Below are 13,141 nucleotides of genomic sequence, written 5' to 3'. Positions count from 1 at the left end.
TACAGAAGATTTTAAAATCTTGTCTTCCTACAGACATGAATGTAGAAAAAATGAAGAGACATTTGCAAATTAAATTATAATTGGTAGGTATAGACTGAGCAGATTTAAAATTGTAGTTTAAACTGTATTAAAATGATAAATATGTCTTCATAAATTGAATTTATTATTCTGCTGTCATTAGTACTTAAATGTTATATAAGTAAATTTGTTCCTTTAAAAGTAGTAAATTTAAAAGGGATTTTAGGTCTTATGATTGACAGTGTAAAATGTTACCGTTTTTTCAACATTGTCACATATTTTGAAATGCTAATATTCAACTGTCTGTAATACTGAAGTTCTAAAATAGTCTACACTAAACTTATGTCTTAAATCCAAATTGGTGACACAGAAGCTTAAAAAGGGTAATGACTGTTCTGTGATATAGCAGTATATCAATACGGAATATTATTCTTTACATGTTTTGATTTACAAACTGTTGAGTCTAAGACTGGCTTCTTTCCTAATGAGGTTTTACTTGTTGTCTTTCTTGTTTCCAGTGTTTTGACAAGTTACTAACATTTACAAATTATTATGAATCCAAGTATTTACATAATACAACCTCACACATGATCCTTCATTTATTACAGTCGGGTTATTAGAATATAAATTGCTGTCTAGCTGAATAGGAAAAATATTGCCCAGAAAAAGACACATATACTGCATACATTGGAAAAAAGGTTTTATGAGGTGTACAAAGCATACTATTATCAAGCAACAATATAATGTTCCATTTATTTTTTGATGGAAGTATGAGGCCAAGCAATGATGTAAAAAATATGATGTGCATATGAAAAATATATATTTATAAGATAAACAGACATAGTGGTTTAATTACATAAGTAACAATATGAATAATACTCAATTAGATTTCTGGGTCTTACCATGTATTATTTTTCCAGCATGCAAACCTCATTCACTAAATTTAATAGCTCCATTTATGTGTGTGAAAATTTAAAATTAACTAATTAAGCCTAACAAACCAATTTAAAACAAAAAAAAAAAGGAGGTAATGGAGACTCGTATACAATTTGTGATTGTGCTAACAGTCTCCAATCTTCTATTCGTTGTCCAGAATGTTGATTTCTAATTTATTATTTTTTTCAGGATTTTTAGGACAGGAAAAATACCTTTAACTTTTAGAAAGTACTTTAAACAATACCAAGACAAATGTACCTTCTGAAGTCTATGGCATCACCAAAATCTTTGCTAGCTGTATCTAGAACTCATTAGAGTTTACCACATTGTACTTAATCCTTCCCATTTCTCCAGACGTACAAGGCTTCTCCAGTTTTCCTTTCATACTCATGTATCAGGTTTACTGTATAAGTGATGAAAATTCACAAGGAAAATCTTATTCCTTGTAATGCCAATGACAACATCCTAATAAAGCCAATGTGTCAAATATCAACTAGCCACTTTGCCTGTTTAGAAAGAGTAGCTATATAGAAGCTGTATGCTTGAGAGTTATGTTAAGTTTAGGTGTTTTGCAAGAGCTAGATCAAGGAATACCTTTTTTTGTTCATTTTTATCTGTTCTAAAGTCTTGAGAAACTGTAGTAAAAATTCTTGTCACCATAGTTCCATTATGATGTATGATATTCTTATTAATAATTCTGTATATCTATTTTACATTTAGCATTTTTGTAGAGGCCATTTCTATTTAATATTTTATTTTCATATAATTTTGATTATATTACATGTTAAGCGAGCTGTAAAACAAGCAAAGTAAATCTTACCCAGTGTATGTTTCCAACAGAATTACATTTGAAAATATATATAATGTACGAAAAATTACTGTTAAAAATACTGCAAGCACTGCAGTTCCTGTGAGTTTCTATTTTCAAAAACAGTATGAAAGGCAAGAAAAAGATCTGGATTTAAAGCAGTTTATTTTCATTTGTGAAACAGTGACGTTTATTTTTTTTTAATCTCATTCCTGTTTCACTACCATTTTGCTCCACTGATTTCTTTTATGCAGGCAGTATTTTCTGTCATCTTTCTTCATTTTCCCTGAAGAATGTCTGCATAGTGTAATTGTAATGTCCCTCAGCATCTTTCCAAAGTGTCAAGAAATGTATGTAACTTTGTGCGTCTTTCATCTGTTGTTCAAAGTTCATTTTAGTTTATACAACTTCTGTCTTCATTTTTGTAATAAAGAAAACTGACTTAAACTGTTCCTATCTGTATTTTCTTTATTACTGATAAATGTTGGGTTTATTGTATTGCCTACATTATGTATTTTGTAACTGAAGAGATTTTTTATTGTTGGATCAACATTTCAATAGTAAACCTCAGTGTTTTATCCAGTAGTGACTATTAAAAAAAAGCAAAGCCCACACACTGAAAAAAACTCTAAACAATAAAAAATCATTAAAATTAGAGTTCCTCAATTTCTAGTTTGGTTCATATTATGTGGCTGCCATGGTACTCCATTAATGGAGCAAGTATGTGAAATATCTGTATAAATATGCAGTCTGAGCACTTGATCTGTACTGATTTAATCTGCCTGCTTGAATCCACTGTATCCCAAAAGGCAGATGTTTTAATACTGGGAGAAACTAGAATGGTACACGACATTTTTATACCAGGTACAACCCTACTGGCAGTTGTGGTTTTACTAGTGTAACTATTTCAAGTAAAAACATGCACTGTATCCTGGCAGCACTCATTAAACTTCTCTTTTTGTAGCTAATGCTATAAAATAATTATACATTTAAAATATTATTCCAATAAATGTTTCTCAAAACTGTTGTTTGTATTTATGTATGTCTTTTAGAGCTAAAAGAAAGTGCTGTCAAACATGAAATATTTTATGAATTCAAATACAATTGGAACACAGTTTGGCTTTTTTACAGGTCTCCTGACTACAGTGCTCTGGTTACAGCTGTCACCCAGTATAAAGATGCAAAACTCTCTCAGATTTCTGTGGTATGTGCACAGTGAGATTTTGAATTATCCTAAATAACACAATTAAAATAATTTATCCTTTTATGTCAAAAGCAGTACTGTAGCCACACGTAAGTGTATGTTTTCAATACCCATGTCAATCTTAATTGATCTGCGCAGGTTCTTAAAAAATCTTCCAAGAGACGTGTTCAGTAAATCTGCTGTCAGTGTTAATGGAGGAAACTGGGACACAGAAACTTATTCATTTCCCCATAACCTTCTAAAACCTGGGTGCAGAGCTGATGCCAAAACCTCCACAAAGCTGCTGTCGTTGCACAACATCTGCCCCCTCAATACACAGAAGAGCTGAGATCTCTGCAGGCTTTTCTGAGGGGTTTCCCATAGAAGCAGGCAATGGTAAAAAAATGCTCTTTACTACGGTAACTGAGTAAATGCATGAAAAAGGGGATGTAGCTTCCTGATAACTATTTATGCATGTTCAAATGCTTCTGAAGGCTGCTTATGGGTAGTTTGATGATGCCAGGATAATTTTTGAAAACTTTGCTTAAAAAATAATAAACCACAACTACAAAGAATATTTTCACAATGCAGCACGCTTTGTCTAGGTAATACAGCCTTCTTTCCATTCCCTTCTTATCCCTCAGTGGATGCGGACAAGACATTATTGACAGGAACACTCAAGCTACCATTTGTATTACAACACTTGTTTTATTTAGCTATTTTAATTTCTGTCTTTTTTTAAGACAGATTTATGTGAAAAATGCTGTAAAGTGCCATTAAAGTAAATGAGAAGTCAAGTCCTACTTAGTACCCAGAAAGAGTCATAATAAAAAATTCACCTGTAAAATTTAGAGGGAAAAGTAATTCCAGAAAACTTGTTGGAAAGACATTCTTTGCCATATTAAAGAAAAGCTCCCTCACTCAGATAAGTTTTAGAAAGCCATAACATTTCTGATAGATACCATTTTACATATTTTCATTTCAGTGGCTCACATCTCTGTATCTGATAATCCTGGTGGCATCACAGGCTCCCTTAACTATGAATGCCCGTTGCTTCTGTGTGTCGTTTTCTATGGTACACAGCCTCTTCTTTATGGCTTCTCTTGCTGCCAGTGAAACCTTTGAAACTCCACTGCAATCAGACTCAGATTTTGTTGGAGATGGTAGACAATGAAGATATGTCAAATATGGGTAGAAGAAAGTTAGAGGAAACCTCCTCTTTAGTTATTTAGTTACATCAGGATCAGTAATGCTGTCCCCTTTATTTTTCAAAGCTGTGTGTCAAGCATATCTGTCAGAACATATTACTCAGTCATGCAGTACAGAGCACATATCCTCATGTGCTTGTACTCTGCCCTACAGCAGTATCTGTCCTACCAGAAAGTTACAGGAGAAATCACTCCGGAAGAAAAAGCATTAAAATTAATGTCAATTATAGCCTTGTTAGCATCTTTTTGTATTAAGGAATGGGATAGAAAAGAATGTTACTGTCACGGTCTCTTTTGCATCGTATATTACCCCAGTAAATGTTGCACAGAATCATAATAATTTTTTTAAAAGTTGATGCTGTAACTGTATTGATTTGTTTATTTTATTTGGAGGTAGACATGTAGCTGCTGGGCACTTACCTGGCTCAAAAGCCAAGCTTTATTAGTTTAAATTGCTAAAAGCAGCTCATGCAGCTCTGGCTGTGGCAGCCACATTATAGGAGCTCGTTTAGGTGGGGCAGGGGGATCATTGGTTGTTTAGTCCTTTTTGTCTGCCATGATTTTTACCTCAGTAAGGAACAGGATTGCTTAGTAATGGGAAGTGCTTGTACAAAGCTAAGAAAAGGTTCCTCTTCTAATTAATATAGTCTTCCAGCATCATCACATTCTCATGAAAATGCTGGGTATGAGTTCATGCTGGGTGCCTGTAACTTGTAAGATTTGGTGGATGTCATACAGTCCTTGCATTCTGATCAGCCACGGTGAAGGAGTGGAGGAAACAGCTCTGTGGAAACACCTCTTGGACATTTCCTGTTGGAAAATGAAGGAGGAAGATGTTTTGACAGGCAGCGAGCAAAGTTATGCAAGTCCCACAATTTATATATGTCCATTTTCAATACAAGAAAATGCAAATCATTAAAAGGCAGTGAAATACAGACATCAGACATAATTATTTTTAAGACAAATGGCTTTTTTAGCTGCTTTCAACTGAGAAATTATTTCCACTTATTGTGTACAACTTTGAATGTACTTATATCCCCAAAATTAAAAAAAAAAAAAAAAAAAGAAAGAAAGGAAGCATTTTGAATCATCTGGAAACAAATGAGTAATTGCAATGACTAAAATGAAGAACTATCCTTTGTGTATTTGCAATACTTGCACTTCCAACACCCACCTCATAGTATTTGTGTAAATTTTTATATCTGGGATAGACCTGTATTGTAGATGCATGTTACCTATCTGGAATTCTATAACATTTCCAGTATATGCTTTTGATTTTGCTATGTTTTTGGGTTTGGTTTTGGTTTTTTTGTTTGGTTTTTTTTTTTTTTTTATCATTATATGGTTGCTGTTTGGATTTGTATCCTTTTCTTTGTCCCCTCTCCAGATCTTTATCTTGGCAATGCTTGTTCTAGCAATGGTCTTGGCCTTCCACTGTTATAGTTTTAACTGGTAGAAAAACCTTCTACAGCTGTTTAACTTTTTGGTACTACATTATGATTGTTTGGATGCTTATCAATGAATACTAATTTTTAAGATCTATGTTTTCTATTTTTTTAGAGGTTTTGTATAAGTATATACATTTTGTAAGCCTTTGATTCTAAGAAATGTTCCAGATCATATAAAAATTAAAGACAACATTCCTAGACAGTGCAGAAATAATAAACCATCACGGTTGGACAGCCTTTCTAAGAGGCTTAACAGGGCAGTTCAAGAAGATAATAAACAAAAGTATGCTTTGGTTTCTGCTGCTACCCAGTGCAGTATTTTCAATTCATCGTCTAGCTCATAATTTTCAACTATTTTAGCTCAAGACCAGTTCCTTCTTTAGGTTCAGACTAACCTAAAAGAAACTACAAACTTATGCATAATATCCCTGCACATTCAAATCTAACTGCCAGATGCTACCCTATAAGCATAGGAAAGTGTTTTATATCATTGGGGTTTTTTTATTAAAAATATAAATGACTGTAAAACGTTAAGGACAATGTAGAATCATATCTTTAATCTTTCCTTTAATCTATGCCTGCTAAGCAAGAGGGGAAGGGAAGAAAAGCACAAAAAAGTGCTTTTATTTTTCAACAAAACACTGAGTGATTGAGGTTGGAAGGGACCTCTGGAGGTCATCTTGTCCAAACCTCCTGCTCAAGCAGCGTATTTACTAAAAAGCTTGCAATTATTATTTTGTTGTACCAGCAACTGAATATATACAATGTGATCCTATCAGAGTACAGAGAAATTCTGTCACATTGAGGGACATACATTCATATAACATCAGTCCAAATATGTGAATATTGCACATTAAGTTCTTGCCTCTTTGTGCAGAAGAAATAGCTTTAGTTTTCCATGTACAAAGTGTACTGTATACTCTGTGTACATATGTAGATGGTGGCTCTCTCTTTGGACCTGCTTCCCTTTAGAGTACCTGATATAAACCCCTTAAAGGAATTTGCTTTGAATTTACATTTGAAGGTCCAGAAAATTTATCTTTCCAGTTAGTTGTCTTCACTCACTGGGAAATTCTGGTTTACTTCCCAAAGCACTTCATTGCTCCTTTCCCATTCAAATAATGATTTGTGCAGAAGCGTTCAATTATTTTGTTAGAAGTTAGAAATACAAGTTTCTGAGTAACTGGGAGCTTGAAAATTGGCATTACTTTCTAGGGAATTTATAGAAACTTTCTTCAAATGTATTTTTTATTACATTTCTGAAAGTTTTACAGTCTTAGTCCCATAAGTATTCATTCATAAGCACTTATTTGAAAAAGTAGATGAAGTGACTTTGTTTAAAGTTGGCAGTTTCCTTCACTATCATGGCAAAGTTTATTATATTATTTATGCCGTTTTTTATATAAGAAAAAGCATATCATTTTAAATTCAGCACGTTTTTGAGAAATTATAACTAAAACTCATTCAGAACTATGGCACCTAAGGGTCTTTTAAATAAATAAATAAATATTTTTAAATAAGTGTGTTTTCAACTAGAAAAAAGGTATATAAAGTATAAATACTTTATTGTTGTAGAACACAAAGTGAAACTAGTATTTTGAGTCCATTTGGTACATACTGAAACACTGTAAAAAAACCCAAAAATTTGAAATCATTGCTGCTTATAACATTTTTTTTAAATTCTTTAAGAATTATTGCAGTAAAGCTAATCCCGATTTAATTTAGGGCAAAGCTTTTTGATAACAAAGGTATTTTTCAAAGTTGGTTGAAAGGCTGTATCTAGTATGACATTAACATTTCATCCGGTCACAGAATTAGTACTTCTGTTAATGTCATAAGATACTAAGACAAAATTTCACATTGGTTTGGTGCCATAGATATGTGAGGATATGATTTTTGAGAGCAGTCGGTAGGTCTAAGTCTGCTTTAATAGTAATTGGCATTAGTTTTACACCTTACTTTTGTGGGAGCAAATAGACCAGTACAAAGTCCCAGCAATTTAAGAAAGAACATAATTGAGCCAAATTATTTTTTTAAAATATATAATTTTCTATAGTTTTATTAATATTAAAATTAATCATTGCACAGATACTTTTAAAACACAAGACAGTCCACTTTCTGCCCCTTTTCAGAAGAAGAAAGTACATAAAGAGCCTAAGACAGGTGAGAGGCTGATGACAGCAACTTTCCTTGCTACGCCACAGGATGTGACCATGTTCCTGTCACTCCTTGAGGTGTGGGAGATAAAGGAGAGAAATGTTGAGAAAGTATTGACAATCTTAAGAAATCAAACTTTCAAATGTTGTGAAACAGAAACCTGTACGAACAAATGGGTTGCAAGTAGGAAAACTAGGAGCTGGGACACCCCAAGTAAGGCAGGTGTAAGGCTGGGGCATGCTGAATTAAAAGAAAATTATCGATCATAAAGAAATAGACAAATATGTACCAGTCAAATACTTAGGTTTCAGATGCCTCACCAATACCAAGAAGATTAAAAGTAAAAAACGAAGTCTTCCCCTCAACTATGGCAAATGGATATGAATATCATTGTACAGAGGAACAATATTATTATTATAAACTTTCACTTGCTAGTGAAAATATTGCGTAGGCTCTTCTGCCACTGAATCATTCAGGGTGGGATGCTTGCCACATCATAATGTTCCAGTGATAGTGGAAATGCTGTTTACATCAGTGAAAAATGTATTTCCCCATGGTAAAGACTTCATAATACCGCATTAAAAAAAAACAAACAAACAAACAAACAAAAAAACACTTTTAATACAACAGCAGCAAAACAACCCTGAATTAATCCCTTTAAAAATATGAATTAAAAGGCTCTATTTTTTCTCCTACACATTCTCTTTAGTGTTTAAGAAGGTATAGAGATGAAAACATCACTGTATAATGTCTCTAGAACTGGACTTCATAAAATTTATTATAATATATTATAGCTGTTATTACAGCTGTTGAAATATATCTGAGCTTTCCAGTTCACTATAATAAAATATCTATTTATATCTTCATGACAATTCAGGCTGGTAAATACAAATGACTGAAGTTTTAAAAAGAAGTCATCAAATAGATGGGTGGATGTATGGATAAAGTAAGTTTTGGCAGATCTATCTAAAATTACAATATTTAACTAGGAATCTTGATGTTAAAAAACAGAAAGATTGTGAATTCATGTGAAATGTCAACTTCCAACATTGCTGATGGGGCAATGCATGTTACATCATTCCATTGCTGTGCCATTGGTTTTGTAATTTATATAGTATTTTTTAAGTCTTTCTGAAGAGAGAAAAATTGTTTTGAATATCTGTCTGTTTATCTGCTTATCCATCCATGTAAACATATACATTGAATTCTAGCTTCTTGCTTAATAACATTCTGAAGAATAGTTCTATAATAAAAAGATCCATACAAAAGACAGTGAAATCAATTGCATAAAAAGTAAAATGTTCCCTTTCTGTTGAAAAAAGTTTTTGCTTTTCCATTTAAGAGTTTTATCACATAGAGAAACAAAGCATATATTTCTATTGGTATGTATTAATTTTAAAGTCCTCAAGAAAATAATTTTCAAATTATATTTGAAAGGGTAAACAGATATTTTTTAAAAAAAAATAAGCAACAATACAAAAACTTTAATGATATTCTTAATCTGAAAAGAGTTCACAATGTATTAGGGAGGTGGAAGAAAAAGATGAAGATAATAGTAGTAGCCCCATTAAAACATGTATATTATATTAAATTATATTATGTTTTGGTGTCTGTTACAACAGCGTTCAAGTAATTTCCTGCCAGAAAAATCCTGCTTTTATTTTGGTAATGGGCATAGGTACAGCTGCAAATGGAAATATACCCCTCCATTGCTGACTTACACATCACTCCAAAGCGTGGGAACACTAAGCAAGCGATGCTGATGTACAACACCAACAGTTCAGAACACCCAGTTCCACTCCCCTCTGGAGTTTGCTCAGGTCATAGCATCACACAAGGCAATTGTCACTAGCCAATTTCTGAGCTAGAGTGACACCTTGAATTAGCTGGGTGCATGAACCGTTACTGAGGTGACTATTCCCCCGCCTAGTTTATTGATCACATAGAAGTCCTAGGCTTTATAAGGGTCATCTGGGTTCACAAACACAATACTTGTTCTGAGAACCACAGTATTCAAACCAGTCTGCAGCATTACTGTCTGTTACGGAAATGCCAGCTGAGTCAAAACATTCAAATATTTTTTTCCTGAGATTTGTAATGAAGTAAAATTAGCTGAGCATCAGCTTTCATAATACAAATGCAGAAACAAGATCAGGTGTGGAATATGTTTAGTTTTAAGTTTATTAATGTATTTTCAAGGCACAAAACTATAGAAAATGAGGTCCTAACCCTGTAATAATTTAATAATATGCACAGTTTTCCTCATACTAATTTATTTAAGACTAAGTATGTGCAACTGTTTGCAGATTAAACAGCTTGAATTCATTTCATTGAAGAATTTTTCATTCTACTTAAATTTACAAAAGTAAATACTGTTTTGGCACTGTCTTAAACCTTCCAGTAATTCTGCTTAACACCACTGCTAATTAATTATATTTGAAATGTGAAAAAGACAACTTATATCAACTATTATTGTGTAGAACATTTAAAATATTTTTCCTAGGCTGCATACTGATACTCTCGGAATGTGAATATGTGGTTTTATTTGTTATTAATGTCATTTAATCTCCGTGACCATATTGAATTTTGGTGATGGAAAAATATATAGAAAAGGGTTTTTTTGGTGATTTTTTTATATCATGTTGAATACCTGCTTATTCTTCGGGACTGTTTATTTCCATTAATTTCTGAATGGTTGACTTCTAAACATCCTTTAGTCTCCTGGCTTACAGCTTAAAAGCTCTCGAAAATGCTCTTCTTTGGGATGAATTTTATTAATGAATTTTAATTTTTTTTCCTTGAAGACACTCTTTTTAATGGTCTTGGACTTGGTACTGTCATTGGCCTGGGAGTGGCAGCCCTGTTGTTAATCCTGGTTGTGACTGATGTTAGCTGCTTCTTTGTACGACAATGTGGATTGCTAATGTGCATCACCAGGAGGATCTGTGGGAAAAAGAGTGGTTCAAGTGGAAAAAGTAAAGAACTGGAAGAAGGAAAGGCTGCTTACTTGTGAGTATCCATCACATATTTCGGAAACTTCATTAACAGATAAAATTGGCTGTCCAACTTATATGAAGTTTATGGCCATTTTGTTGTGTGGCAAAGGGAATTAATAAAATGTTTCTATTACATGGAAAGGTGTTCCTCTGAACTGTATAGAATTGTTTGTGATCAAATATTGCTTTAAAAGAAAAATGGACATTAAAAAGGCATTCACCATACCCGCTTCTAAGATGGTCTCTTTGTGCAGCTTGACATGAAGGAAATCAATCATAATGCAGTAATAGTTACAAGCACATCTTTGATCCATGAGGAACAGGTAAGAGAGTGTTGTAACTCCATTTCTGCAAGTCTTTGAGCTGCTAATACCCAAAACCTCAGCATATGGTTTTGGCAGCGCCAGTAAATCTGGGAGTAAAGGAAATGGTAGCATAGAGAAAACTGTGAAAGAATTTGTCTTCTTGGGTGTAGCACTCCGTAGAAAATCTTGTTTCTTGCTTGTAGACTTTAGGAATAAAAAGTATTGGTGATTTTTAAAAGTAGGAGTGCTGACTTGGATGTGGATGAAATGCTGGTGAGCATGATTGTTCTTCATAGCAACAGTCAATAGTTGCTAAACATAAGTGGGAATAAACAATCCTGATTCTCACAAATACCCTTCTGTAGCGGCTACTTCATCAGACAAATGAGAATTAACTGTTCATTTATGTGCAAATATGTTCCCTTAAATGATAAGGGTCGACGGTGAGATCTCTGGTGAAACAGTTCAAGGACTGATTGCATAAAATAGTAGTACTTCAAAGACCCAATGTTTACAGGGTTTTCAAAAGGTAAGCTGGTGAGAGGATGGCTTGGAGTGCTTCATTTTAGGCAGTTCCATTTCTTTACTTTAAAAAAATGCCTAATTTCCTCATTATGTTCTTCTGATAGACTTATGCATACACTGTAATATTTCTGAGAATGCTTTGTGTGGTTTAAATAACATTTACTGGTCCAATTCCTGTGTGCTCTAGCTCTCCCAGTAGTCAGACCTTGCAGTTCATTCTCCTGCAGCTTCCCAGATCCCATCCTTCCCCAGATGCCTGTACGGCAGATCAGATGTTGCAGCCCTGATTATTCATAGCTGATTGGGCTTCTGTTTTGTCAGTAGTGGAGGTGTGTCTTTTTTTTGGTTTAGTTCTTGCTATTGGGGTACAGAGACTGTCTTAGGTAATGATTACATTTCTTGGTTGGGTTCTCAACCCTTTTGGAAACACCTCTGTAGAACTAAATCAGTCATAAGCAGGCACAGAGTATTTACATCAAATAATGCTTCTGAATAGAAGTTATGCCATAAAATAGCTGTTTCCTAATTCTCTGCAGCTTTACTGTAAGAGAATGAATAACAGCATATTTTTCTACTGTGTGAAGCCAACATGTCTGGGTCAATGGAATCAAGATGTGAAGCTTCTGGCTGTGACTCAGCTGTCCTTTCCTATTGAGCACAACACTTCAGTTTATGCTTTAATTTCCCATTCAAGAAGTGACCAAATATGAGCTGGTGTACGGACTTCCCTGAATGGGAAGACTTTAGGGAGCTAAAGTTGCAAATGTCACCTGACAGCAGTTTATATCTTGCTATCAGCATCTCATACCCAAATGCCATCCCAGACTGTCCCAGAAAAGCATAAAGCTGGTCACTTAATTCCTCTATTACACTTCTTTTGCAAGACCAATTATCTTATTTCTTATTTTATTATATTTCTTTCCTTGTTGAAGTGATCTTCTGTCAGTAAGAACTTAAAATATTTGGGACTGTTCTTATTTTAGCGTGTTCTCTGCATAAATAAAATGTCAGGGTAGAATTTTAAGACAGGCTTGAAGAGCCAAAATTTGAATCTATTTTGTGCCAGCTGCTGTTCCCTAAAAGACACTGACATTTCCCGGTTTTGAATATGTCAGTTTGCATTCTGGATTTTTGAGTGGGTTTATGGTACAGTTCTTTGTTACATTTTGGTTGTAGGATATACATGTAGTCGTTATGTTCCGTATGTAATGAATATAGATGATACAATGCTGTAACATTCACAGAGCCACCTGGAACAGAAATTACATAATGCCTTTCCTACAAATCAGTTTCCCTTCTGTGGAATTTTTAATTGTTTTGCAGTTTGTACTTTCTCTACAGATCAATTCCTCATTCCTATGTGAATGTTGTTTATGAATAACTTCTTTTTTAGGCTTTTGGTCATGCAATAATGTATGTTTCTCTGTAAGACTGTAGATAGACAGACAAGCCAGGTGGAACTTGCCATTCCTTCCACCAGTCCTCCTATAATACATTATCTTTTCACAGATATGAAGTAGCCATGACAGTTCTGTGCATCATCTACAGAAATTAGGA

The 13,141-nt window shown here is 33.8% G+C and overlaps 1 protein-coding gene across 1 annotated transcript in view; it reads left to right on the top strand.

Annotated features, from left to right (window-relative positions):
* Positions 1-13,141, top strand: part of NCAM2 (neural cell adhesion molecule 2) — a 289,954-nt gene that overhangs the window by 274,688 nt on the left and 2,125 nt on the right. Inside the window, exon 16 of the mRNA XM_040582866.1 lies at positions 10,563-10,767. Coding sequence (XP_040438800.1) covers positions 10,563-10,767 — 205 coding nt within the window. The remainder of the gene's footprint in view (positions 1-10,562; positions 10,768-13,141) is intronic.

Source organism: Falco naumanni, chromosome 2 (assembly GCF_017639655.2).
Source record: "Falco naumanni isolate bFalNau1 chromosome 2, bFalNau1.pat, whole genome shotgun sequence".
Taxonomy (NCBI): Eukaryota; Metazoa; Chordata; class Aves; order Falconiformes; family Falconidae; genus Falco; species Falco naumanni.
This window is presented reverse-complemented; position numbering and strand designations above follow the sequence as displayed.